This window comes from Talpa occidentalis, unplaced genomic scaffold (genome assembly GCF_014898055.3).
Source record: "Talpa occidentalis isolate TD23 unplaced genomic scaffold, MPIMG_talOcc4v2.1 talOcc4.17, whole genome shotgun sequence".
Lineage (NCBI taxonomy): Eukaryota > Metazoa > Chordata > Mammalia > Eulipotyphla > Talpidae > Talpa > Talpa occidentalis.
Window position 1 is genome coordinate 270,279 of NW_023601754.1, and position 27,745 is coordinate 298,023.

Consider the following 27,745-nt stretch of genomic DNA (forward strand, 5'->3'; position numbering starts at 1 on the left):
CCGCGCCCGCGCCCCGCCGCTGAGCCGCCGCCGCCGGTGAGCGTCCCGGGCGGGCGGGCGGGCGGCGGGCGGCGGCGGCGGGGCCTGTGGCCTGCGGCCTGCCCGGGGCCGGGCCTCCGCGCGGGCCTCGTCGGGGCCGGGCTGCGGCGCGGGGCCCGCCGGGCCCGGGGTCCTGGGGGCGAGGGGCCGGGGGCGGGGGCCGGGCGGGCCTGAGGGGCGGGGGGGCCGGGGCCTGCGCGGGGTCCCGGCGGCCGTGGGGGCGCCGCGGCCGGCTCCGGGGCCCGGCGGGGCGCGGGCGGCGGGGCCGGGGCGGGGGTTGCGGTGGTTGCTCCGGCGCCTGCTGCGCCCGCCCCGGCGGGAGCGCGCGGCCGGGCCGGGCCGGGCCGGGCCGGGGGGGGCGGGCGGAGCGGGCGGAGCGGCGGCCGCCGCGGCCTCCGGGAACCATCGCGGCCCGATTTCCGTTCCCCATTTCATCATCCGCGGCCGCCGCCGCACATGGGCCGCCGGCGCCCACCTCCGCGGCGCGCGGGCCCCGGGCCGTTTTCTCCAGGCGGGCGCGGGCCCTGGCGGCCGTCGGCCCGGGGCGCCCCGTTCTCGGCGGAGAGAGCGGATTTCGGGCGGCGAGGGGCGTCCGGCGGGCTCCAGCGCGGGCCGCGGCCGCGGAGCCGGTGTCGCGGCGCCCGCGGGGGCGAACAGACATCACCGGCCAGAGCCGCCTGCGCGAACCGGGCCGCTGGAAGTCGCTATTCCTGGCGTCTGGAGCCCCGTGGACGGCACCGTTCGGACGTTTCTCCGTCAGAGCCCCTGGAGGGTCTGTTCGGGGCCTTCGGGATCTTGCCCTCCCCGGCGCTGGGCATGGCCGGCGGCCCGGCGGCCCGTGTGTGTTTTGGGGAAGGATTGCACAAGGCCCGCAGGTTGCTTTGAAGCTCGCTTAGGAGAGAGAGACGGGCTTGCCCAACTCGGGTTGTGACCCTTGACTCGGGTCATCCGGGCGCCGGCCCTCCCCCGCCGCATTCAGCTGTTCTCCGCGTTGCAGCTCGGGGTCCGCGTGTCCTCTGATAGGCCGGCGGCCTCAATGGAGGGCAGGGGAGGAACAAAGGCCTGTGGCTGTGACATTTTTCTGTGTTCTTTGTGCTTGTCTCAATCATTAAAACGCTACCCCCAAATATGGCTGAATTGCACCCAAATTTGAAACTTGCGGAAGCGTTTTTCTTCTAAATTAAAACGTGCAGAACAAAATTTACCAGAAGTTCACTTTCGCAAAGGCGTGGCCCGGTCCCCACGCCTGCAGCTCCTACCCCGAGTCCGTGCTCTGGGTGTTGTCTGACAGCCTCTGCGGGCCAGCCGCGGTCACCCCTCGGCCACCCGCCTTTCGCATCTGACCAGACGGGCTGCCCGGCACCGGTGGCGGACGCGTCCACTGTGATTACAGTCTTGATTCAGTGATGAGTAGAACTTTCTACCAATCGAGCTAAGAAACGCTGCCGTGGGAGCCTCTCGCAGAGCACTATGTGCTGCGGGGCTGCGCGCGAGTCTGACGAGGTGAGGCTGTCACCAGCCTTCCGAGGAGGGTACTTTGCATATGGGCAGTGAGCCCGTCGTCAATTAAATGACATAATTAGAGCGTGTCAGCAACTGCTGGTGTGGAGCGTAATCTGCACTTGTTGCCAAAATAAGTGTTTTGATCTGTCTGTTCTCCCTGCCGAAGTCCCTTCATCCCTCAGATGGTGAGCGGAGCCGTTCGCTGGTTAGCAGGTGGGACGCTGTTGCTGGGCTGGCGCATCGGTGTCCGCTGTCACTGCTGGGCGGTCAGGTCCCCGTGGGGGCTGAGTTGGTCCATTTGCTAAACTTCATGCAAGAACTGAAGGGACTCTGGCAACAGAAGTTACTGCCTCGGAGTACTGTCCGCGCGCGTCCTCGTCATGTGAATTTCAGACGGAATTTCTGTGCCATTCAACTTTTCCACCTTATGCCACACGAGAGCGCGTGTTGCGCCCCAGCTCTGGAGCGCAGGTGCGGGGTGGGCATAGGGCCTTCCAGGCCAGGCAAAGAGCCTCCGCACCTCTCGGGGTGTGCTTCACGGGCAGTGTTTGGGGCGTGCTTTAAGCGCAGAGTCGCTTTGTGTCCAAATGTCTTCTTTGTTTTCCAATTTAACAGGGCAGGTTTAATAGGGAAGGGAGGGCAGGCGGGCACAGCACCTGCATGCACGCCGGTGGGCAGGGCGGTGAAGAGGACGCCCGTGGGGACACGGCGGTCTCGGGACCAGAGCTGCCTGTTGTCATTTCTGTGCTTCCCCTAACTCCTGCTCTCCCCAGGCCGCCTTTAAAATTTCAAGTTCATTTTGGAGGAAACGGTGTTTTACCTGTGGCGGAATTATGAGTTGACGGCAGGGCCCCTGTGATCGCTGACCTGACTCTGAGGCCTAAGCCTTCTCCTCGGGCCCCATTCAGGCCCTGGGCCACTGTCCCTCTCGCCTGGGCGCTGTGGCCACACTCCCTGCTCTCCTCAGCCTGGTCACGAGGCAGGCGCTCCGCCCGGTCCTCCGCCTCCAGCGTCTCCAGCCTGCGCCTCTGCAGGCGGCGCCTGGGCCTTGGCCTGCTCCTGTCCTCTGGGGTCTGTGCAGCCTCGCTCCCAGGGAAGGGGCCCGGGCTGTGTTGCAGCCGCATGGAGCTTCGCACAGCTGATCCCGTGTGTGTGGCGGCTGACGGATGTCTCTGTCCTCGAGGCTGACGGTTGATGGCGACAGGGATTGTGTCTCTAAGCGTCCAGGACCCAGCCTGGGCATGACGGTGCCTGAAAGTTGGCTCGGGCAACCTCTGTTGAGTGAGTGGGTGGAAGCCTGAGTGTGGCTGTGTGACAGGAGAGACTTGGGGTCCCGGTGCGTCTGCTTTGGCTGGGCTGGCTGCGTCGCGCCTGTCGTCAGCACCAGCGCGGCGGCGCAGGTGAGCCCCGGCCCCCGACGCGCCTGAGTCAGTGACGAGGAAGGCCGTCTCGGGAAAGAGGTCTTCGGTGGCAGTGGGTTTGGGAGGGCTGCTGCTTCCGGGCCGGCGTCTCCGGGGACTGCTTTGTCCCGACCGTGCGGCCTGGAAGGTGCGGGCCGGGCTGCTGGGTGTGGCGGCGCCCGGTCGGCCCTGCTGCGGCCGCCCGCGGGGCCCCTTCTGGCCAAAGGTCACAGGAGGGTTGGGCAGCGCTGCCTTGGCTCCTCTCAGAGTCTCAGCAGTTTAGTTTTTATATTCCCACTTTCTAGCAACTATAGGAAAAGAATGCCTAGGCGCTGAGGTCCAGGCCGCGGTTCGAATGGCACCTACGTTCCTGGGCGCGGCGCCCCCTTCTCCCAGCCTTAGCATTTCACTGGAGAAAACGGAGACCTCGCTGCGGGGAGGTGGTTCCCGCCTGTGTTTAGTTTCCGGCGATTATTTAGTGAACCTGTTACGTGACTGGCGAGACGCAGCCCCGGGAAGACTGCGGGAGTGATGCGGGCGAGAGAGACCCGAGTTCTTGGTTTTGGCGACGGCTGGGCTTGTGCGGCTTCGGCGTCTCAGGGCGCGAGGGGCGCGGAGATGGTGGGCTTGAAAGCTTTGAGAGAGACCCCTGGGGAGCTGGAAAAATCCCAGAGTGCCGAAGCTGCTTTGATGACTAGGGCTCCGCGAGCCTTCAGCATGGAAACGAGGGGTGCCGCCTGGACGCGCGCGGCCGGGCCTGGGAGGGCGGGGGGGGGGGGAGCCCTGCCCCGGTGGAGTCCCGGACGGTGCGGCCGGGCCGGCACTTGCTTGGGGCCGCCCAGGTGGGGCCGCGTCTGACCTGCAGGGTGCTGGCCGCTGGGGCGAGGCCTGACTTTCCAGGCCTGCCCTTGGCATCTGTGCAGTGAATTATTTATTACCCCGAGAGTCCGTAGGCGCTCTTTTTCCACTTGTAAAGCAGCCACGCACGCCGGCTCGCCCCGTGACACGGCGGGCCTTTCTCCGCACAGGACGCGCGGTCCCTTAGAGCAAGGCTGTCAAGTTTTAGCTGAAATCCGTGAGATCCCACCCCCTTCGGTTTGCGTCAGCCTAGAGAGAGGCGATCTGTGAGAGTAGGTTGGAATGGCAGTTTAACTTGTGTGTAGTAATACCACGACGCCAGAGGCTGCTTTCCTCTCTCGGCGCCGGGCAGCCGTCCCTCCCATGCCGCCCGCTGCCCAGGCCCGCGCATCCTGCGGGGGTGCAGCCGGTGGACCAGCGCGCAAGCCATGGGGGGTTCCTAAGGCCTTCGCTGGAGCTGGGGTGACCTTCCCCCTCCGTTGTAGTCATCTTCAGCGAAATAAACGGAGAGAAACATTAGATTTTTCGGGTGATGCTGTGAGCCCGCCCACAGCGCGGGGGAGCGGGCCTGGCTTCTGCCCGGGCCTCCGAGTGTGGTTTCACATCCTGTAACACAGGAAGGAGAAATAAAACCAAACCCCCAAAGCAACACCCTTGAAGGAATTCACTTTTTTAATTACCGGAATCCTCCCCGGTGGCGCAGCGGATTGAGCACCCTGCGGTGGAGCTGTCTGCAGCCTCTGCCGCGCGGGTTCGATTCCCGGCCGGTCGGCGAGAAGCCCACTTGGCGCGGCAGACCCCTCCTGTCTCCCCGCTGCTCCCCTCAGCAGTGCATTTCAGTCAGTCTGCCTGTTCTGCTCCCTGCTCTGTCTCTGGTTAGTCGTCTCACCTGCACATCTGGCCTGTACCCCACTTCTTGCATAAATAAATCTTTAAAAAAAAAACACCAGAAATCCCTTCTCTCGGAGGGACACGCAAAGCACTTGGAGGAAACCTGGCCTCTTCGGGTGCAGACCCAGCCAGCAGCACTGGGGGCTCCGTGTGGCCATGGCGCCTCGGGTGGTGCTGATGTCGGGGCTCCTGGACGCCCACTTTTCTCTGCTTTGATGGCTCTGGAGCGCCGGCCACGCGGACCCCTCCCGGCTCTGGGAAGCGGGTCTGGGCGCTTTCCCCGGGCTGGAGACCTGTGCTGGCTCGCAGGTCAGGTCGTTTTCCGTGGGTGGCCGCGCGCTGCGGCCAGCCTGGGCCCTCCCCAGAGACCCGCTCTCCGGGGGGGCTGACGCTGAGGGGCTTCAGTTTTTAAAAAGGCACCCCTGAGCGAGGGCTAGTGGTGCCGCGACGCTGCGGGACTTCGGGAGGGAAACCTCTCTCCCAGAACTCAAGCCGTGGCCTCCCTTTCTCCTCTCCCTGGCAGGTGGGTGCACGGCCGGGGTGGAGGGGCGGGAAGAGGCGGGGTACAGGGAGAGCCCACTCTGGGCCTGCGTCGGGTCTTGCAAGGTGCTCTCGCCTGTCCCTCGGATGGACGCGACACGGGGTCCAGATCGAGGCACCTGAAACAATGCAGCTTGGCCGTGAGGCGACCTGCCGGGAAGCTGAGCTCCCTGTCCCCCTGGCTGAGGTCACCTGCGGGGGTGGCCCCCAGGGCGCCGACTCTGCCGCGCTGTCCTGGGGATGGTCCCGAGGTACGGCCCAGGCCCTCTCTTCATCTCCCCAGCCCGCTGCACTGCGTGCCTCTGACCACCTTCCCGCCAGGCCTCCCTCCCGCCTCTCCAGCCCCCCCCCCCCCCCGCCCTGGTCATCCCGCATCACCCACATCTGCTGACACGTAGCTCTGACCACCCCCTTGCCTGCAACCTGAAATATACGAGGAGCCTCCCTGGGGGCCTTGGGGTGGAGTCTAGGCCTCGTCACGCTGTCCGCGGCCACATGGCCTGAGTCCATCCCCGGCCAGGGAGGTGACCCACAGGGCGCAGCAGACCCCTCCTGTCTCCCCGCTGCTCCCCTCAGCCGTGGATCTCAGTGGATCCGCCTGGTCTGCTCCCCACTCTGTCTCTGAGAGTTCTCTCCCTCCCTGCACCTCTGCCCTGCACCCCAGCTCTTGTATGTGGGAAAAACTGCAGGTCCCAGCGTCGGGGCCTCTTTGGGGGCGCCCTTGTCCACCTGCTGGGGCCGGGGGCTGCCCTCGTGAGGAGGCGCGGGGGGCGGGGGGCTGGCTTGAGCTTGCGCAGTGCCGGGGTGGGCCCGCTTGACCAGAGTGTGGCTTTGCCTTGTTTTACATGAACTTGCGCTTCCCAGTGGTTTTGGGCACACGTGGTGCAGAAGGTGCCTGGAGGCCCCCGCGGCCGCGCCTCCTCGTGTCCGTCCTGCCAGGCGCTTGGCCCGGCCGGCTGTTCCGCGCCTTCCTTGGGGGGGGGCGCCGTCTGCACCCGGAGGAGTCCGCGTCCTGGAGTGGGGGCTGCGGGCCTGGGCCAAGGCGGCGGATGGTGCCCGAGGTGGGTGAGGGGCCCCGCCGGAGGAGGTGCACGCTCTGGGAACAGCGGGGCGCAGGGGCGGCAGAGCAGAGAGCCGGGGCCGCCCCAACCGCCGCGTCCAGCAGGACGCAGAGCAGCAGCAGAGGGAGCTTGGCGAGGGGCTCGGCCCTGGGGAGGGAGGGCGGGGCAGGCCAGGCCGGAGGGAGCCCGCGTGACCCGTGCCGCGCCGTGGCGGGAGAGGGCCCGGTTCTGGGGGCAGGGAGAGACGTGCTCAGGAGAGGAGGGGCCGAGGCCAGCGTCTGGGCTCCTGCCCTTTCCTCCCCTCCGCCGGCCGCTGCTCTGGGGCGAACACCAGGTTTGAACAGCTGCCTTGCCGCGGCGCCGGTCTAGGGGAGGGCGGTCTGCTAACCGCCGCGGCGGGCGGCGGCCCCCGGCCCACGCGGGAGGCCGTCAGAGCAGGGGCGCCTGCTGTCCCAGGCGGGGTCTGGGGAGCCGTGGACTTGGGGGACGTGGGGTGGCCCGCGGTGGGAGCTGTGGTTCTCGGTGACAGCGGCTCTGGATGTGCGGAGGACGAGGGGTCCGTTGACAGGCCGTGCTGGGGAGCCCCGGACTCCCCATCCCTAGAATGCAGCCTTTGTCCCGCGCCGTCCCCGGTGCCGCGGACTCTGTCCTTTGCCCCGTGTGGCGTGACAGCAGGGCCGCGGCTGGCGTCCGCCGTGACGGTTCTGCGGGGCCCCGGGAGGCTCAGCACTGGATTCCGAGACGTGGTGGCGGCCGGGGGCGGGCCTGGAAGGGAGCCCTGGGGGCTGTCTTGGTTCCACCGCAAGCCCAGGGGCCAGGCTCGCGGCCCAGGCGCCAGCGGCCCGGCTGCGCGGGGCTGCGGTTGTGGGTTCTCTGGAACCCTTGGTCTGGGTGTCAGGCTGCCGGGGTCCAGGTTTTGTCTGGGGGGCTCTGGAGGGCTGCTTCGGTGAGTTGGGTCCTACGGCGATGACCTTGGGTCGGTGGTGTCCACCCCTGGTTTCAGGTGCGGCCTGACGCTGAAGCTGTGTGCCCAGGCCGCGACCTTGGCCCTGCCCTGGCCTTGGTCTTCTTGTTGGCAGGCTCGCCAGGGCGCCAGGCCTAGACACAGCCCAGGCGGGTGGGCCACGGATACGGAGGTCAGGTGCCCCTCGGCCAGGAGCGCCCACTTTGTGCCTCTGAGGCGGGTGCGGCCTGTGACCACCCACAGCTTGTGGCCGCCTTCCCACACCTCTTCAGTGTGGCCCCCCCGCGCCTGTCCGTTCCCCAGCGTGGCCACGTGTAGGGCTGGACCCTGTCTCCAGGGCCCTGAGAGCTGAAGCCCCTGAGGAGATGCGGGTGCCCGGCCTGAAGCCTCTCCTTGGGGACCGGCCCGCATCTCCCACCTGGGCCCACCGTTGAGCCCCGAGCTCGGTCTCGCTGGCCCCTGCGGGCGGAAGGGTCTCTCGGTGGGCTCCTGGCCCGTCAGCCGCGGCCCTCTGGCCCCGGGGTTGAGGCGCAGGGGCAGCCTCCTCCTCCCGAGCTGCCGTGCGGGTCCTCCGTGGCCAATGTCGCGCCCACTCCCGGCGGTGTCGTGGTTTCATGAGACTTGGAGCCCAGCAACCCTTTTAAGTTAGATAAACCCACGACGGGGGGCCTGGCACACGGCTCCGGGGGCGGCCCCGGCTGTCAGCGGTGGTGTGGGCTCCACAGACCCCTGCAGCGGCCCGTCCGGGTGCCCAGGCTGGCCGGCGCGCGGGAGGCCTAGCGGCCTCTGGGGAGCCTGGTGGCGTGAGCCTGCAGCTGCGGGTGTCCAGCAGCTGTGGGCCGAGTGCGGGAGCGCGCTGGTGAGGGGTGGCTCACCTGGGTGGCTCGGAAGGTGGGGTGCCGCGCGTTTTTGGGGACCCCGGGCTCGCCCCCGTCACGGCCTGTGTTCTCTGGCCTGTCTCAGGTGCTCCCCGCAGCCGCTGGCTCATGAGGCGCTGGGCAGGGGGCGCCTTCTGAAGGCCGCAGGACAGGTGTGCCCTGGCTCCGGCCCTCCCGCAGCCTGCGGCCTCCCTTGCCCGGGGCTGCCCGGTGCTGGTGTGGGGTCCCCGGGCCTCTGTAAGTGGGAACCTCCAGGCGGACATGGCGCCCGGGGTGACGCCCCCGCAGCTGCCGAGCACACAGAGTCCAGGAGGCTGTTTCCCACGCTCTGAGCAGCTTTGTCCCGTCGGAGCCACCCGAGAGGCGTGGGGCACGCCCGCCTGCCGGGCTCGGGGACCGGCCCCGTCCGAGTGGCCGGGAGACACAGGCTGCCGACGGGACCGAGCGTCGGGCCACTGTCCACGCAGCTGCTGGGTGCAGCATAGCCCCTGGGGCCTCCGAGTCGGTGGCCCTCTTGCAGCCCGCCCTGCCGGAGGCCCGCCACTGGTCGGGGGGGGGGGGCTCCGTCACGGTCAGGAGTGGTCCTGAGAGGCACTGGTGGGCAGGTCACCGAGGGGCTGCCTGCTGCGCGGGGCCTCTGGCCCTCAGTGTTGCTGGGAGGCAGCTTCCAGCGGGCGTGGCCGCGGTGCCCACCTGCTGCGGTCTCTGGGTGGGTGACTTGGCTCCAGACCGACGTGGGGGGCTTGAGAACAGTCGACTCCAGCCCTGGGCTCTCAGGGCGGTCTGTCTCGCGCGCGCCAGGGCCTGGGTGATTGTCCATCTCCGCTCGCCGCTCCGCGGGCCCAGCGGTCAGTGTCTGAGCCGCCATCGAGCAGGAGCGGGGCTGGCGCGGCTGCCCTGGCGGCGTCCCGATGTCGCCGGAGCTGGTCCTCCGGCAGCAGAGGGGCAGTTGTGGCGTCTGCGGCTGTGCAGCCGCGCTGAGCCTGCCTGCGCCCCCAGGCCGCGCCAGGAGAGGGCCCACGGGCGCGGACACACCCCGCGCCGGCCCCTTCTCTGTCCTCCTGCTCGCGTCCTCGCAGCTCTGGCCGTGAGCTGCTGGCCCGGGGACTTCTCCGGAGCTTCCCGCGATAGAATGTTTGAGACACGAAGCCGGGTCTTCGCAGCCCCTGCCTGTGGGCCTGTGGCACGGCGCGGGGCTCCACAGCCGAGTGGACAGTGGCAGCGTGGGGTGCGCGCGCGCGTGAGGGGACAGTGGGCGTTTCTGGGGCCGACGCATCTCCGCGGTGAGCTGTCCTGAGGAGCTGCGGCCCGGGGTTGCTCCCGGGCGGGTGTGCCTCTCGGGCGGTTCCCTGCGTGTTCCTTCCTGCTCACCTGGGCCCGCGGCCCTGTCCTGCTCCGCCGCGGCGGGCGTCCCGGCAGCCAGAGGCCAGCACGGCCCCCGCCTCCGGGGAGGACGGGGACTCGGGGGGGTCGTAATGCCAACAAGCACTTGCACGGTTGATGTTTCGACAGTTTTTCGCCCAGTAGATCCGCACGAGATGTTTCCGTCTCTCCACGCTTTTGTGGTATAAAAGCTTGAGGAACGTGGCTCCTGGGGGTAGCCCGGGGCAACGCCCCCCCACAGCCGCGCGTGTCCGGCAGGTTGCCCTCACAGCCTGTGGGGCTCTTCACCGGGGCTCACCGAGCCCCCACGTGGGCGGAGTGGGCAGCATGTCGAGTCTTCCAGACCCTGCCGCGGCCCGTCCTGCCCCGTGACTGCTCTACGGCAGATCTGGGCCTGGGACCCTGGCCTGGCCAGTCAGCGTGGGTCCTTGCGCGCGGGAGGTGGGGGGTGGCGCCCACCTCCCCTGTTGGACTGTCCCTGTCCTCATCTCAGGCACACGGTGCTGGGCGGGGCCTCCTGTGCTCGCGGCCAGAACCGCGCGGGACGTTGCAGCCTCTCTCCAGCCGCTGCTCCCTGGAGGGCCCCCAGGGCGGGGTGAGGGGCCGGTCGCCCCATTCAGGTGCCCCAGCTCCGCTGCCGTGCCCCTAGTTATCCTGTGCTGGACCCGTGCTCGGCGTGTGCGGCCTGACTGCGCTACCCTGTGCAGCTGTGGGGCCTGCGGCCGCCAGGCTCCCAGTTCTCGGCAGCTCAGGAGAGGGCGGTGCTTGGGCAGCAGCGGCCTTGTGCCAAGGGGGTGCCAGAAACAGCAGCTTCTCGCAGCGAGCGTCTTGGGGGAAGGGGTCTCACGTGTCCCCCTTAAATTGGAGCTCGAGCAGCTCAGGGCGCCGCGTCCTTCCTACGGCGTCTGCGCGGGAAGCCCCAGACTCTGGTTTCCCGAGAGCCGTTGAAAGCGAGTCCAGCCTGGCGGGCGGAGCGGCGCCTGCCCTACGGCCCGCGTGCGGGCCCTGAGCCTGGAGGCCTCTCCTTGCCGGCCCCTGCGCCGCCTGGGCTGCGTGAGGTGAGCGGAACGGGGCCGTGTCCCGGCTTCCCACGGGCAGCCACCGTGGCCGAGGGAGCCCTGCCTGCTGGGAGCACCAGCGCTGCGCCCGCTGCCCTGCCCGGGGCCGTCTGGGCAGGGGCCGGCCAGCTCTCCCTCCCGGACGCTGGCCCCAGCACTCCCGTCTCCTCTCTGCCGCCGGTCACTGTCGGGGGCTCGGGGCCAGGGCCGGACACAGCAGAGCCCGAGGACCCCTCGCCCAGGGGTGGGTCCCATGGCGGCGTCCAGTCCCGTGTCCAGCCCGGTCGGCCCGGCTCGACGTGGGTGCGAGGAGGCCACTCGCCGGTGTCCTCGCGCTCTGTCACCGTGTGGCGGCAGGGAGCTGGGAAGGCTCCTCCTCCCACGGTCCTGCTGGGGGGGCGTGGGTGAGGCTGAGCTCACAGAGCGGGGTGCGGGGAGGTCACCCTGTGCTCTGGCTGTGGGGCTCCCCCAGTGCTGGGCGCCTGGGCACCCTCTCTGTGCCCTTCCCACTGCACGTCCCTACGCAGCTGGGGCGTCTTCTTTACCCCCGACTTTCCGTCGCGCAGAGATCACGAATTGGGGCCTCCTGCGGCTGCTCTGCATGGAAGCGCTGGCGCTGCCCTGCGGGGTGTGAGGCGTGGGCGGGCAGGGGTGCGGGTGGGTGGTCCTTGCTTTGATTCTGAAAATTTTGAGCGTCAGCCTCTGTTTACAGCTCCCGGGAATCAGCTGGCGCCGCGCACATATGTTTGGGGCTGTTGCTCGGGTGACGGCCCGGGTCTCCCGCCCACGGGGCTCCTGCAGGGGGTGAGGGGGGTGCCTGTCGGCCTCCCCTGGGAGGAGCTGGAGCAGCCCTGCCCCCACAGCTCCCGCTCCGTACTGCCCGTGTCCTCAGAGCCCACACCCGGGGCGCCTGCGTGACAGCAGCCTGACCACGTGCGTCGCCCGGTGGAGACAGCCCCACGCTCCGCCCCGTCCTCTGGGGGCGGCGCTGCCTCGAGCCCATCGGGCCGCTGGGTCTGGGGGTGCCCTTCGCCGCGGCCCCCCCCCCCGGGGTGCCTCTGGGGGACCCTCAGCTGCTCTTGTGTTTCTTTCTTAGTCTTACCTTCTTCAAAGGAGCGACGCTCCCTGCAGCCCTGGGGGGGGCGTGTGTCCGTCTCGGGGTTGCTGGCCCGTCGCGTGGGTGGGGCACCGGCCTACCCGTCCTAATCCCGTCCTCTCTCCCGGAGCAGGTAAAGGAAGAGGCGCCGGCAGCGTCGATGACGGCGGCGTGAGGGAGGACGACGATGCCCAAGGGCGGGAGCTCCAGGACGCCACAGCAGGGAGACGGCGCCCTCAGCAGCGACATGGTGGAGAAGCCGGCCGGCAGGAAGGTGGGCGCGCAGCTGGGCTTCGGCGGGAGCGCCGGGCGCGTGCGTGGGGACCCAGGCCGGCGCGGTGGGTGCCGGTCGGGGCGCAACAGGCTGGGCCAGGAGGCCGGTGTGCGCCCGGCCCACACCACTGGGGCCGCGGCTCCCCGGGCTCCGAGAGCGGCCGAGCCCGCAGGAGAGGGCAGGCGGGCGCAGGGCCGCGGCTCGGCCCCTGCGCGTGCCTGTCGGCGGTGGGTGTGCCTTTGCGCCGGGCCCCCCAGGCCCTGTCCAGGCGCTGCCTCTGGCCTCCGGGTGCGTCTGGGGAGTGGGGGGCGGCCCTGTGGTGGGGGTCGTCCTGTCCCAGGCGGGTGCCCCGTCGGGGGCAGGCGGTGTTGGTGAAGGGGGGCCCAGGGCCCGGGTGTCAGCTCACGAGGGCAGGTGCCCCCGGGCTCCGGGCCGTTGGCCGCCGGATGGCTGTGGCGCAGCAGGTGCTCGGCTTTGCTGGCGTCCGCGGGGCTGTGGCCGGGCTTCTCGCGTGGGACGGTCAGCGGGCGCCGTGGCCGAGGTTCCTGCCGTGGGCGCGTGTCGTGGGGCGCAGGGCCCCGGGGGTCTTGGTCTTGGGTGCTGGTGCCCCGTGTGCGGAGAGCACGCGTCGTGGGCAGCGTTGCGTTTCTCACGGGCCTTTTCTGTGGCTGTTGTGATGACGGTGGCTCGGTTACAGGGTGGGGGAGGGCGCCCTGAACCCCCAAACCTGCCCACTCTGGGCCCTGCCGTTCTCTGCTTCAAGATGCACTCTGGCGCGGAGACCTGCACCGGGAAGGGATTTTAATATGGCTGCGTGCACGGGGGCATCCGCCCCAAGCCAGCCGTCCCCGCGCGGTGCAGGCCCAGCCCGACGGGGTGGCCCAGGGCAGGGCCGCGGGGCCCGGAGCTGCCCGTCTGAGGCCCTGCTGGCGGGGCTCACGGGAAGGGGCAGAGGGGCCGGGCGGGGCTGGGGCGGAAGGAGCCGCGTCAGCCCCGAGGTCCCGGCTGCCGCCGTCCGCCCCCGCGGGGCTCTCACCCGCGTCTGTCCACCCTGCCCAGTGCCGAGAAGCTGCGCAACCCCCCCCCCCCCGGGCCGGGGTGGTGGGTCCAGGCCGTGGCCAGGAGCCCTCCTTGTGGCCGCAGCTCAGCTGCGAGTGCAGGGGCTGTGGGCCTTCGGAAGGCGGCAGTGCCCCGTCTTGGGGTGCTCTTCCCAGGAGGCCCTGGTGCTGTGAGGGCACCATGTTCGCCAACAGCTTCCCTGGGGGAGACTCCGGGAGGGCCGTGCAGTCCAGGTGGGGCTGGCGGGGCTTCCTGGCCAGGCGCCGCGTCGCCGGTGTGGGGCAGGGCAGCATTGTGGGGACCGCCCAGCAGTCCCCCCGACAGCACCGTCAGCTGGGCTGGCTGAGACTGTCCAGCCCGGTGGGAGCAGATGGCCTGCGCCGCGGGGGCCCAGCGTCCCGATGGCGGTGGGGGGCTCTCGCCTGCGTGCCCCTCGGGCTCAGAGGCTTCGCGGTGGCTGGGCCGTGGCCCCCCAGGCCTGGGTCTCCCGCGCCTGAGGACGCGGGCTGGGCTCTGGCTCAGGGGGCGTCTGATCGCGCCCTTTGCTTTCCAGGATAAAGATAAACTTTCTCTGACCAAGACCCCGAAGCTGGACCGCGGCGATGGCGGCAAGGAGGTGAGGGAGCGGGCGAGCAAGCGGAAGCTGCCCTTCTCCGCGGGCGCCAATGGAGAGCAGAAGGACTCGGACACAGGTACCGCGGCCGGCGGAGGCGCCCTGCTGCGCGGGGGTGGTCTGGAGTTGGCGCCGCCGCCCGCAGGCAGCCCAGAGGAGTGGACCCGCCCTCTGCGCGCTCGCCCGCGTGCCCGGCAGCTGGCACTGAGGGCAGCGCCCGAGTCTCCTTGGGCTGAGGAGCGGCCGTGGGGCCTCTGTGGCCGCCGTGCGTGAGTCGGCGGCGGGCGAGGGGCCTTTGTGGCATCCGTGCCGGCTACCCTGGGGCGTGTGCCTTGGCTTCTCCCCGCGGCGGCTGCTCGTGGGAGAGGAGCGGGGTCAGGAGGGCCTGGGCCTCGCCCCACTGTGTTTGTCCTGCTCTGCAGGCGGCCAAGGAGGGCCCAGGCACCTGAGGGCGGGAAGCCTGGGGCGGTAACCCAGTGCAGCGGCAGAGGCCCCCGCGGGCCGGGGGCTGTGTGCACAGGCCCTAGGGTCCCGGCCTGAGATGCGGGGGGAGTCCGGAGCTGGTCTGAACTGCAAGCGGCGTGGACACGCAGGCCCGGGGGCCGCAGGCGGGCTCTGACCAGGAGCGGTTCCCTCCAGGGGGCCGCACTTTGGGAACAGCACGGGGCTGGCGCAGAGCCCGGGACGCAGGCGCTGGTGGGGATGGGCCGTGGGGTGCCCCTGGGAGTGTCGCGCTGCAGCCCGGCTCCTGAGGACACACGCCCGCAGGCCTGCGGCCTCCCTACAGAGCATGGGCTCTGGAGCGTCCAGCTGGGTGGCGTGGCGGCGGGAGACAGCAGGTGGTGCGCGCCAGGCCTCCCTCCGGTGTTCAGGGCTGGTGTGTGAGCAGGAAGAGCAAAGGATACTTGAGGGCGCTCTGGGTGAGCACGTGGGCCGCACACGCAGGTGGTGGGCATCGGGGCTGCCCTCTGCTCCCAGCCTGGCACCGACGCCATTTGCTGTCAGAGGAGCGGGGCCCCGGAGGCCGGCTGAGGGCTCCGCAAAGGCCGCAGCCTGGAGCAGCGGTGGGGGCCGCCCACGTGAGCCCGTGCAGGGAGGAGGTGGGCTGTGTCCTTCCTGCTGCTGCTGGGCTGGGGCTACAGGGAGCGCGGCGAGCCCCCCAGAGACCGCGTGGTGCCTGAGCCGTCCTGCGCGCCCGCATCAGTGCCGAGGGGGCTGGGCCTTCTGCCCGGGCCCTGCCCGCAGCCGGGTCCCCGTTTGGCCACATTGCCTGGTGACACAGACCGCAGGCCGGCGCCTCCGGACATGCGGGCCAGGCCGGGGACTCGTCCACCCTCTGAGGAGCCTCGCCAATCAGCAGCTCCCATCCAGCGTCGGAAGGGGGAACATGACCCTTGTGCCTCCAGCGCCTGCGGCGGAGCTGCCGGAGCAGCGCTCAGCCCGAGGCCGCCCCCGTCCTTGGCCTGTCCTCAGCCTGGCCACACAGGCGCCGTCCGCTCCGGCCTTCTGAAGGGGCCGGGCAGGGCGGGGCTTGGCCCTCATGAGGCTCGGCACCAACCTGGTCCGCCACTGCAGCCCCGCCGAGCTCCTGGGCCCCCGGCGGCAGCACCGTGACCTCCATCTGGACACAGGAGGCCGGCCGGGGCCTCACAGGCCCGTTCCTCCCCGCGGTGACCGTGGCGCTGGTCTGTAAGGGAGGGAGGCGGGCGTGGAGCTGAGGGACGGCAGCCCGGCCAGAGTGTGACGCCTGCTGGGAGGGCTGGGCCTGCGTGCAGACAGGCCCGGACAGGCCTGTGTCTCCTGACCAGGCCTGGTGGCTAGGCCATGCGGGCGCCCTGCTCGGGAGGCCAGCTGGGCACTGGAGGCTCTGCGGGCCGGGCCGGCGCCCCGAGCAACCCCAAGGCCTGTGCCTGTGGGGTGCCCCTGCCCCGTGCCCGCACCCAAGGCTTTAGCGCCGGCCTCCTGGGAACCGTGCAGGGCAGGCCTGGTGGGCGGAGCTGGTCCAGCGCGCGCAGGCTCTGACCCCAGGCCTCCCGCCCACCCCGTGGCAGCCCCTCCAGCCTGTCCACTCTCACGAAGCTTCCAGGCCCAGGACGGTCCTCAGGCAGCACCTGGCCAGGTGCTGGCAGGGACGCGGGGCCCTAGGGGAGACGGTGCAGCAGGCGGAGCAGGGGCGCCGCGGCTCCAGGAGGCAAGGGGTCGGGAGCCTCAGGGCAGCCAGCCCACCCGGGGGTGAGGGGCGCTGCTGCCTGCAGTGTGCCGGGGAGGAAGCGGCCCCAGCGTGGCCGTCAGTGGACAGCTAAGTGGATCGTGACTCAGACGCGGCCGGGTCGGACCCGCAGGCCCCCGTGTGGTCTTCAGGGTCTGTGCGGTGGGGGCGGGTGGAGAGCCTTTACCCCGACCTGGGCCGGTTGGGTCGTCCTGTGGCTCCTTCCTCAGCGCCCCGGAGGGTGGCGTGTGTTCCCGGTGGCTCGGTGGTCCCCTTGGGCGGAGTCCCGGGGTGCGTGGCTCCGCCGTGCGTGCGGAGGTCGAGCAGCCGGCAGCGCTGCTGCTGGCCAGGTGCTGGGCAGGGGCCGCCTGGGGTGCCGCGTCGGCGTTCTCCGGACGCTGTCAGGCGCGCGCCCTACAGAAAGCGTGTCTCTGCGCGTGGAGGCGCTGGGACGTGTCTGGACTGGGTGGGGAGGCCGGGGCACTGCCCAAGGCTGGGTGGGCGTGTGGCGAGGTGGCCAGCTAGGTGGGCTCTAGGGGCGCTCCGGGGGCATTGAGTGAAGTGGGGTGCCTCAGGCTGTGGCCTGGGGTCTGCTCCCGCGCGGGCCCCACCCGCCGAGGCCGGGCAGAGGCGGCAGCTTTGGGCTCCTGGCCTGTGGTGCCGGGGCAGTGTCCGTCCTCACCCCGGGGCTCCGTGAGCGGCCGCCCCGCACCCCTGCGTGGCCTGAGGCTGGAGCGTGTGCTGGTAGGTGAGGTGGCCGAGCAGGCGCGGCCGAGCGGGCTGTGCCTCGTGTCTCGTTAGTGCTCTGTGTTGATGCCTTTAGATGCCTCCAGCCCAGTCCACGTCGTGGCACTGCAAGGCTGGCTCGCTCCTCGAGGCGCCACGCCCTGAAATGGAGGTTCCTAGAAGCAAGAAGAAAGGTACAGTACGACAGCCGCTTGGCCTGCTTGCGTGTTCTGGACCGTGTGGAGGCGGGTCGGGGAAGGCGGCCGGAGCCAGACACGCGTGCTTAGGCAGAGACGTGCTTGCGAGCGCCGGGCCATGCGCCTCCGCCTCGAGGGCGGCGGGCGGTCCGGGAGGCACCTGCCGCGGAGCGGGGTCGGGGCGCCGCCGCGGGCGTCCGGCAGCTCTGAGGCGGCGGGTGGCTCGCGGCTCTCCGGCCGAGGTGACGGCACCGCCCGCCCGGCGTCCCCGGTGCCCGGAGGCTGCGAGGCGGCAGGCAGGGCCCGCGGGTCGGGGACGCGCCGGCACAAAGTCTGCCCTCTCTCCACCGCCTCGCAGAGAAGCAGGGTCCCGAGCGGAAGCGGATCAAGAAGGAGCCGGTGGCCCGCAAGGCCGGGCTGCTCTTCGGCATGGGGCTGTCGGGGATCCGCGCCGGCTACCCCCTCTCCGAGCGCCAGCAGGTGGCGCTGCTCATGCAGATGACGGCCGAGGAGTCGGCCAACAGCCCAGGTGAGCCCAGCGGGAGGGCCCGGCCGGGGCGGCCACACCTGTGCCCGCCAGCCTCGGTGACGCCGCGTCCTCTCCGGCCGCAGTGGACACGACACCAAAGCACCCCTCCCAGGCGGCCGTGTGTCAGAAGGGGACGCCCAGCTCTGCCTCCAAGACCAAAGACAAGGTGAACAAGAGGAACGAGCGTGGGGAGACGCGCCTGCACCGCGCGGCCATCCGGGGGGACGCCCGGCGCATCAAGGAGCTCATCAGCGAGGGCGCCGACGTCAACGTCAAGGACTTCGCAGGTGGGCGGCCATGGGCCCCGGGGCTGCAGGGTGGGGCTCCCCAACTGCGGGTGGCGGCGAGGGGCTAAGGGCCAGGAGAGCCACGTCCTGTGTGTCCTCGGCAGGCTGGACGGCCCTGCACGAGGCCTGCAACCGCGGCTACTACGACGTGGCCAAACAGCTGCTGGCCGCGGGCGCCGAGGTGAACACCAAGGGCCTGGACGACGACACGCCCCTGCACGACGCCGCCAACAACGGGCACTACAAGGTGGGCTTCTGCGCGCGTGGGGGCCGCCCCGCCAGGGGAGTGGATGGTCATGCCCCAGAAGGGGGCTCTGGGGGCTCAGCGGGGGTCCCCGAAGCCAGTGCAGATGCCCCCACGATCGGCCACCATCTGCAGACCGGGGCACTGAGCCGCTCCCCCATCAGCGGGGCTGGGGCCAGGGAGTACCACGCACGGGACCGAGGTGGTGCCAGCTGGGGAGATGGCGTCGGCAGACCCCGCGGTGTCCACTGTGGGGCCTGAGCGCCGAGGTGGGCACTGGGCTGTGGGGTCCGACAGGTGGGGTCCGAGGCCCAGGAGCCGGAGCGGCCTCCCCGGTGGGATGGCGCCGTCGGCTGCCGGGCTCGTGTTTTGAGGCCCTTCTGGGCAAGTAAGTGGTGGAAGCTCGTGAGCCGTCTGGGGTTTGCTCAGAAGAACGTGGGCAGGGTCGGGGGAGGTTGCGTGAGGGCCTCAGCCGGCAGAGGCCCTGCCCCCCACGTCCCCACCCCCGAGGGCTGTGGCTCCTCTGGGGAGTGCTGCCCATGGGTGGGAGTGCTGTCTCCAGCCTCCCGCGCCCTGGGATGCAGGCCCAGGCCGCTGCTGCCGAGGGCCACGGGAGGGCCGAGGGCATCTCCCTGCCACCCAGCCTGGTCTCAGCGCCGCCCCGCGCCCGCCGCTGTCTCCTAGGTGGTGAAGCTGCTGCTGCGGTACGGGGGGAACCCCCAGCAGAGCAACAGGAAGGGGGAGACGCCGCTGAAGGTGGCCAGCTCGCCCACCATGGTGAACCTCCTGCTGGGCAAAGGCACCTACACGTCCAGCGAGGAGAGCTCGACCGGTCAGTGCCGGGGCCCGGGCGGGGTGGCCCCTCTGCTCCGCGTGGGGTCTCGGGGCCCAGAGGCCCGTCCTTGCTTCGGCGGGGGGGGGGGGCCGCCGCTGCCCTGTCCGCGGTGCCCCAAGCCTGCCTGACACCCCCTCTGTCCCCCGCAGAGAGCTCCGAGGAAGAGGATGCCCCCTCGTTCGCCCCGTCCAGCTCCGTCGATGGCAACAACACGGACTCAGAGTTCGAGAAGGGCCTCAAGCACAAGGCCAAGACGCCCGAGCCCCAGAAGGCCGCGGCCCCCGTCAAGGACGAGTACGAGTTCGATGAGGACGACGAGCAGGACCGGGTGCCCCCCGTGGACGACAAGCACCTGCTCAAGAAGGACTACAGGAAGGAGGCCAAGGCCACCAGCTTCGTGTCCATCCCCAAAATGGACGTGAAGAGCTACGCAAAGAACAGCGCGGCCGCGCCGAAGAAAGCCGTCCACCGCATCCTGTCGGACTCCTCGGACGAGGACGACGTGGGCGTGCCCGCGGGGCCGGCCGAGAAGCTGCGGCTCGCGCACGCGCTGCTGCCCGGCGGCAAGGCCCGGGAGCCCGCGCCCGCCAAGCCGCAGAAGGAGAAGAACAAGGTGAAGAAGAAGCGGAAGAAGGAGCCGAAAGGCAAGGAGGTGCGGTTCGGGAAGAGGAGCGACAAGTTCTCCTCGGACTCGGACAGCGAGTGCCCGGACAGCGGCGCGGACGACGCCGACTCGGTGCTCAGCTCCGGCGGCCTCAAGGAGTCCCCGCTGGTGCTGAAGGACCCCTCCCTGTTCAGCCCCCTGTCCGCCTCCTCCACCTCGTCGCACGGGAGCTGCGCCGCCCAGAAGCACGCGCCCGGCCTCTCGGAGCAGCACGCCAAGCACTGGCGCACGGACAACTGGAAGACCATCTCCTCCCCCGCCTGGTCCGAGGTCAGCTCCCTGTCGGACTCCACGCGGACGCGGCTGACGAGCGAGTCCGACTGCCCCTCCGAGGGCTCGAGCGTGGAGTCGCTGAAGCCCGCGCGGAAGCGGCAGGAGCACCGGAAGAGGGGCGGCCTGCAGAGCGCGCTGCCCGAGAAGCGCAGCGCCGTCCACTCCAGCGCGGACGGCGCCATCCCCAAGCTGGACAAGGAGGGGAAGGTCGTCAAGAAACACAAGATGAAACACAAACACAGGAGCAAGGACAAGGGGCTGGGCCCCGTCGGCCAGGAGCTCAAGCTCAAGAGCTTCGGCTACGAGTACGAGGACGCCAAGCCGCGGGCGGACAAGGCCCTCCTGCTGGACAGCGACCTGCCCGCCGAGAGCAAGCTGCGGGCGCTCAAGCACGACCGCGAGCACTTCCGGAAGGAGGAGCGGCCCGGCAAGGCGAAGCCGGAGGACAAGGACTGGCTCTTCAGGGACGAGGGGGGCAGGGTCTGCAGGGAGGACAAGCCCCCCCGGAGAACCAAAGAGGCGGGCCGGGCCCTGCGCGAGGAGCGGGAGCGCGGCCTCCGCGCCGAGCGGGAGAAGCCGGCCAAGGAGAAGTCCCCGAAGGAGGAGAAGCTGAGGCCGGGCCGCGAGGAGAGGAAGAAGAAGCCCAAAGACAGAGCCGCCCGGCCGGACAGGAAGGGCGAGGGCAAGGAGGAGCGCGCGAGCCGCGAGAAGGCGCCGGCGCCCCGGCGGGAGAAGGCCTTCCGCGACGAGCCCGCCTTCGACGAGTACCGCGGCGCCGGCCAGTTCCTGGAGCCCGACGACGCCAAGTTCGGGCTCTCCGACGACCAGCAGGACCGCTGGCTCTCCGACCTGTCCGACTCCTCCTTCGACTTCCGGGGCGAGGACAGCTGGGACTCGCCCGGGACGGACTTCAGGGACCTCAAGGGCGACTCGGTGGCCAGGCTGATCCTGGAGACGGTGAAGGAGGACGGCAAGGACCGCAAGCGCGAGGCCCGGGCCCGCGAGAAGCGGGAGCACGGGGAGCGGCGGGCCGAGCGGGACGCCCTCTTCAGGAAGAAGGAGCGGGACCCCCTGGACAGGAACCCCGAGAAGAGGCGGGAGCCGGCCGAGAAGCACAAGGGCCCCCCCGGCGGCCTCCCCGAGAAGGACCGGAAGCGCAGAGAGGCCGCCGAGGGCGGGCGCGACAGGAAGGAGGCCCTGGAGGGCGCCCGGGAGCGCAAGGACGGCAGGGCCAGGCCCGACGAGGCCTTCAGGGAGGAGCCCAAGGAGCTGGGCTGCGACGGCGTCTTCCGGGACCGGCCCGACGGCGACCCGGGCAGGAGCCTGGAGCCCTGGGAGCGGCACCACCCGGCGCGCGAGCGGGAGAAGCGGGAGAAGAGCAAGGCGGAGAAGCACAGGGACAAGTCCAGCGACAAGGACAGGGCCGAGAAGGCCGGCCCGGACAGGGCCCCCAAGGACAAGGACCCGGACAAGGGCTTCAAGGAGAAGAAGGACGCCAAGGACAAGCACCGGGAGCCCCACGGCCGGGAGCGCGAGCGGAGGGCGGCCCCGGAGCCGGCGCGGGAGCGGAGGGACAAGGCCCTCGCCGGCGCGGCCGCGGAGGACGCCCCCGAGAAGAAGGACGACAGGAAGGGCAAGGAGAAGAGCTGGTACATCGCGGACATCTTCACGGACGAGAGCGAGGACGACAAGGAGCCCTTCGCGGCGGCCGAGGCCGGGGAGGCGGCGCGGGCGGACGGCCCGCCCGAGCGGGAGGACGGCGACCGGCACCGCAAGGGCTCCGCCGACCGGCAGCACGCGGACAGGCAGAAGGACAAGGAGCCCCGGGAGAAGAGGAAGGAGCGGGGCGCGGCCGACGGGGGCCGGGAGCGGCGGGAGCGGGGCGCCGACCGGCACAAGGAGCGGCGGGAGAAGGAGCCGGCGGAGAGGTACAGGGAGCGCAAGGACCGGGCCCCCGCCGACGGCGCGCCCGAGAAGAGGCCCAAGCAGAAGCCCCCCGAGCGGGCGGAGCGCAAGGGCGCGGCCGAGGACAAGGCCAAGGGCCGGCACCGGGAGCACGGCCGGGAGCGGAAGGCCGCGCGGGCCGGCGAGCTGGAGCGCAGCCTGCTGGAGCGGCTGGAGGAGGCGGCCCTGCGCGAGGACCGCGAGGACTCCCACGACAAGGCCAGCGAGGCGTCGTCCGACAGCTTCCCCGAGCGCGGCCCCGACCCCGCGCTGAGCGCCCTGCTGGAGGCCGCCTTCCCGGAGCCGCCCGAGGAGCGGGGCCGCGAGCGCGAGCGCCTGCGCCACGCCTCGTCCTCCTCCAAGAAGAGCCACGAGCGGGAGCGGGAGCGGGCCCGGAAGGACAAGGCCGACAAGCGGGACAAGGCCGACGAGCACAAGGACCCCGGCGGCCGCAAGGACCCCGGCCCGCACGACAGGGACCTCCTGGACGCCGAGGCCTACGCGCTGGCCTACGGCGCCAAGGCCGAGCTGGACGAGGAGCCGGACAAGGCCGCGGAGCCGTTTCCCGCCGAGAAGAGGGAGAGGGGCGAGTCCGAGCGGGAGCCGGCCAAGAAGCCGGACAAGGAGCTCAAGCCCTTCGGCGCCGGCGCCCTCAGCCTCCTGCGGGAGAAGCGCCGGCGGGAGCGGCGCCGCGAGCGCTGGCGGGAGGAGAAGGAGCGGCACCGCGACAAGCACCACAAGGAGGAGCCGCGGCCCCCGGCCCCCGGCCGCGAGAAGCCCCGGGACGAGGGCCCGCGGCTCGGGGAGGCCAAGCCCAGGGACAGGCTCAAGGAGAACCCCGAGAAGGAGCGGGGCGACGCGGCCCGGCTGAGCAACGGGAGCGAGCGGCTGCCGCTGCCGCGGGACCCGGGCCGCAAGGACGCCCGGCCCCGCGAGAAGCTGCTGGGGACGGGGACCTGATGATGACCAGCTTCGAGCGGATGCTGTCGCAGAAGGACCTGGAGATCGAGGAGCGGCACAAGCGGCACAAGGAGCGCATGAAGCAGATGGAGAAGCTGCGGCACCGCTCCGGGGACCCCAAGCTCAAGGACAGGGCGCGGCCGGCCGACGACGCCCGCAAGAAGAGCCTGGACGCCTCCGCCAGGAAGCCCCCCGGGCCGGACCCTGCCCCGAAGGACAGGAAGCCCCGCGAGCCGGCGCCCGCCGCCCCCGCCGCCGAGGGCAAGCCCCTGCCCGCGCCCGCGCCGGACGCCAGGGACTGGCTGGCGGGGCCGCCCGCGAGGGAGGGCCTGCCCGCCTCCCCCAGGCCGGACCAGGGCCGGCCCACCGGCGTCCCCCGCGCCGCCCCGCCCTGCCCCGGCTACGAGGAGGCCATGCACACGCCCCGGACCCCGTCCTGCAGCGCGGACGACTACCCCGACCTCATGTTCGACTGCACGGAGCCCCCGCCCGCCCCCGGCACGGTCGCCGGCACCGGCTCCCCCTCCTTCTACGACCGGTTCTCGGCGGCGGCGGCGGCGGCCGGCGGGATCTCGGAGACCCCCGGCCAGACGCCCACCCGGCCCCTGTGCACGAGCCTGTACCGGTCCGTGTCCGTGGACATCCGGAGGACCCCCGAGGAGGAGTTCAGCGTCGGGACAAGCTGTTCCGGCAGCAGAGCGTCCCCGCTCCGGCCAGCTACGGCTCGCCGGGGCCGCTCCTGGAGGACAAGGCCCCCGGGCCCCCGGGCCCCGCGGACAAGTTCGCCTGCCTGTCCCCGGGGTGTTACTCGCCGGACTACGGCGCCGCCTCCCCCAGAGTGGACGCCCTGCACTGCCCGCCGGCCGCCGTGGTCACCGCCACCCCTCCCCGACGGCGCCTTCTCCACGCTGCCGGCCAAGTCCCCGCCCGCACACAGAGACGCGCTGTCGGCCCCTTCCATGGAGGGCGCCCTCCCCCCCGACCTGGGCATCCCCTGGACGCCACGGAGGACCAGCAGGCCACGGCGGCCATCATCCCCCCCGAGCCCAGCTACCTGGAGCCCCTGGACGAGGGGCCCTTCAGCACGGTCATCACCGAGGGGCCCGTGGAGTGGGCGCACCCTGCCGCAGAGCAGGCCCTGTCCTCTGGCCTGCTGGGGGGCGCCGCCGAGAACCCCGTCAGCTGGCCCATGGGCTCGGAGCTCCTGCTGAAGTCTCCGCAGCGGTTCCCGGAGTCCCCGAAACACTTCTGTGCCGAGGAGCCCCTCCACGCTGCTGTTCCGGGGCCCTTCGGCCCCACCGAGGCCCCTTACCCGGCCTCCCCTGTCCCCTACCCTCTGTCCGTCCCGGAGCCCGGGCTCGAGGACGTCAAGGACGACTCTGGGGAGGCGGCGGTCCCCGTCCCCGCCTCCGAGGAGCCCACCCCCTTCGCCACCTCCTCCAGGCTGGAGTCCTTCTTCGGTGACTGCAAGGCGCTGCCCGACGCGCCCCCCGACGCGCCCCCCGAGCCTGCGTGCGTGGCCGCCGTGGCGCAGGTGCAGGCTCTGGGGGCCCTGGACGGCAACTTCCTGGGGAACGGCCACGGCCTGGCTGCCCTGGGCCCCGTGGAGGCCGTGCCCTGGTCGGACGCCTTCGCCGGCCCGGAGGACGACCTGGACTTGGGGCCCTTCTCACTGCCAGACCTTCCTCTCCAGCCCAAGGACGTCTCCGACGTGGGGGCAGAGCCTGCGGAAGGGAGCCCCCTCAGCCCTCCAGAGGACACCCCTGCAGGGCCCCCCGCCCTTGCGAGCGGCGGGGACGCAGCCTCGTCGGCCCCCGAGGAACAGCTCTTGCCGCCTCCAGAAGAGGCGCCCCCCGGCCCGAGCCCGACCCTCCCGCGGAGCCCGAGCCGGACGCGGCGCGGCAGGGAGCTGGGGAGGCGGGGGCTCTGCCGGACGAGCAGACCCCCGGGGATGCCGGCCCTGGCTCGGGCCGGAGCCAGCCCCGCCCGAGCAGCTCCTGCCAGGGAGCGCGGACCAGGAGGCGAGGACCCGGATGCCCTGGCCGCGCCCCGCTGCGCCCCGACCCTCCCGCAGACGCGGCTGACCGGGCCGGCCCCCACGACAGCGCCGGGCCGGAGGGGCCCCAGGGCGGCGTCCAGCCCGAAGCCGCGGACTCGGAGCCCAAGCCCTCGCCCGAGGCCCAGAAGGCCCCCCGCGTGGAGGAGGTCCCCCAGCGCATGACCAGGAACCGGGCCCAGATGCTGGCCAACCAGCACAAGCAGAGCTCGCCGCCTCCGGAGAAGGAGCCGGCGCCCGCGCCCAGGGCCCGGGGCCGGGGCTGCGAGGAGGACGAGGCCCAGGCCCAGCACCCGCGCAAGCGCCGCCTGCAGCGCTCGGGCCAGACGCTGCCGCCGCCGCTGCACCCGTCCACGCAGCAGACGCGGGAGGTGATCCAGCAGACGCTGGCCGCCATCGTGGACGCCATCAAGCTGGACGCCATCGAGCCCTACCACAGCGCGACAGGGCGAACCCCTACTTCGAGTACCTGCAGATCCGCAAGAAGATTGAGGAGAAGCGGAAGATCCTCTGCTACATCACGCCCCAGGCGCCGCAGTGCTACGCCGAGTACGTCACCTACACGGGCTCCTACCTGCTGGACGGCAAGCCGCTCAGCAAGCTGCACATCCCCGTGGTGAGTGCGCCCCGCCGGCTGCTGCGCCGGGGGGCTCCTCTCCCCCTCAGCTTGCGCGCGGGGCGGGCGGCGCCTCCTGTCTGCGGCCCTCCCCCTCGCTGGTTAGCCGCCCGGGGCCCCGGGGCCGTGTGGCGGCGGCGCTGTCGTCCCAGGACCCAGGGAGGGGCGGCCTGGGGTGCCCGGCGCGCCCGTCTCACCCGGCACCTGACGTCAGGGCCTGCCGGGCGCGGTGGCGGCCGGGGCCCTCTTCTGGGAGCACCTTGTGCCCACCCCCCACGTGGCTGCAGTTCTTGGGAGCCCTCCCTGGGAGACACCGCGGGCAGTGGGGTTTGGGGTGCTCTTCCGGCGCTGAGCCCCTTGTCTTGGGGCGAGGCTGTGCGGGCAGCCGGCGGCGGCGCTCAGCTCTCGGTGTAGGCTCGCGGCACTGACTCGCTCCCCCATGTGACCCCAGATCGCGCCCCCGCCCTCCCTGGCGGAGCCCCTGAAGGAGCTGTTCAAGCAGCAGGAAGCGGTGAGGGGGAAACTGCGCCTGCAGCACAGCATCGAGCGGGTACGCGGGGCTGGGGGGGTGCGGCCTCGAGGGGTGCGCGGGGCCTGTTGGGGAGTCAGGGCTTGGCTGATGCTGCTCCTCCCCTGCCCCAGGAGAAGCTCATCGTCTCCTGCGAGCAGGAGATCCTGCGCGTCCACTGCCGGGCAGCCAGGACCATCGCGAACCAGGCGGTGCCCTTCAGCGCCTGCACCATGCTGCTGGACTCGGAGGTGTACAACATGCCCCTGGAGAGCCAGGTGGGCGGGCGCGGGGCCCGGAGGCCACTCAGGCCGTGGGGTGGACGGGGGCCTTTCCGTGCATGTGTCCCCGTTGGGTACGCAGAGTCCTCCTGGGGGCCCGGGCTGCTGGGCATGGCGCCCCCTGGCCTGTATACGGCCCCGGGGCCCTGTGAATGAAGCTGGCCGCGCTGGTGCGGGGCCCTCGCGCAGTCAGCCGTCCCCTCCACGGGGTGCCTCCTGCCCCGGGTCAGAGCTGCCTGTGGGGTCAGAGCCTGCTGGTGCCTTGGCCACCTCCGGGCACCGCCCGAGAGCCGGCACCACCCAGTGGGCGCTCTCGCCTGTCTTCCGGCCCAGGGCTGAGGAGCTCTGGACGCTCCTGGCGCCCCGCAGGCCGTGAGGGCGCAGACAGGCTTGCCGGCTGCCGGCACATGCTCGGCGCCGCAGGGAACGTCCGCACCCGTGGCCCCGAGCACACCCGTCCCCTCGCGGCGCCAGCGCTGACAGCTGTGGAGCGGGGCGCCTGCAGGGCCGGGTACTTTGGCATTTGTAAGGGGTGCTCTGGCCAGAGGGGCGCCAGCACAGGCCGGGGGGTCGGGGACGGCACCTAGGAAGAGACCCCCGCGGGGGGGGGGGGGGGGGGGGTGGCGCCTGCCGCAGCTCCTCCTGGAAACCCCTCGTCCCGCGGACCCCGGACGCTGACGCGCAGTCGCCCGTCAACAACAAAATCCATTTTGATGACAAAAAGAGGAGGCGCGTGCCCCGTCCCAGCTCGGGGTGTGCTCGGACGCCCACTGGGGCCCGCGGCACCCGGGTCTCCCGCTCACCGGCCGTTGCTCCCGACAGGGGGACGAGAACAAGTCGGTGCGGGACCGCTTCAACGCCCGCCAGTTCATCTCTTGGCTGCAGGACGTGGACGACAAGTACGACCGCATGAAGGTGGGTGCCCGCCCCGCCCCTCGTGGCCCACGGCCGGCCTCCTGTGGGTGGCGGCCGTGGCTGGCGGGGTCGGGGCCTCGGTTCCCGGAACAGGCGCCGGCCCCGCCAGACACCAGCCTCACTTGGCCCTTTGCTCGCCGACGAGGGCGTGGGCTGGGGCTCCGGCCACGCGGTCTCTGCCCACCGCCTGCCCGGCTGGACCGGGGCGGCCTCAGGGCCTCAGCACAGACGCGGGGCTTCCCTGTAGAGCAGCAGAGTCTGCGCGTCCGGGAGGTCACTCGAAGCCCCAGTGACGGGGACCCCGTCGGTGCCCGGAGGGGACGGGACCTCGGCTGGCGGACGCCGGCGAGGCCCGAGCCGAGCGCCGCGGCGGGTGGGCAGCCCGCCCCTCCCCGGCGCCTGCGCTCTAGGAGCGCAGTCGGGGCCAGCGCGGGCCGCCGCCGCGGGGCCACTCGGACGGAAAAGGGGCGCCGTGGGGCCGGGTCCCGTCCTGACCCGCCGGCTGTGCCCGCAGACCTGCCTGCTGATGCGGCAGCAGCACGAGGCGGCCGCGCTGAACGCCGTGCAGCGGATGGAGTGGCAGCTCAAGGTGCAGGAGCTCGACCCCGCCGGGCACAAGTCGCTGTGCGTGAACGAGGTGCCCTCCTTCTACGTGCCCATGGTGGACGTCAACGACGACTTCGTGCTGCTGCCGGCCTGACGCGCCCGCCCGTCCGCCCAGCACCGCCGCCCGCCCCGTCGGCGGGGACGCAGGGAGAGGCCGCCGTGGGAGCCGGGGAGCCGGCCCGTCCGCAGCCGGCTGCAGGACAGAGCACGAGGGCCCGCGTTCCGTCCCGGTCAGCGAAAGGAAGAACATCCAGGCGCCCGCCCCTCCGACCCCGAGC

The 27,745-nt window shown here is 71.5% G+C and overlaps 1 protein-coding gene across 1 annotated transcript; it reads left to right on the plus strand.

Annotated features, from left to right (window-relative positions):
* Positions 1–27,745, plus strand: ANKRD11 (ankyrin repeat domain containing 11). Its single transcript, XM_037515736.2, is given in 18 exon segments — positions 1–36; positions 11,805–11,945; positions 13,558–13,696; positions 17,108–17,278; positions 17,362–17,565; positions 17,670–17,812; positions 18,494–18,641; positions 18,794–22,465; positions 22,468–23,157; positions 23,160–23,370; positions 23,372–23,468; positions 23,471–24,332; positions 24,335–24,981; positions 24,984–25,157; positions 25,609–25,707; positions 25,800–25,943; positions 26,769–26,861; positions 27,376–27,745. Coding segments are annotated over 17 exon segments (7,767 nt in total). The 5' UTR covers positions 1–36; positions 11,805–11,858; the 3' UTR covers positions 27,562–27,745.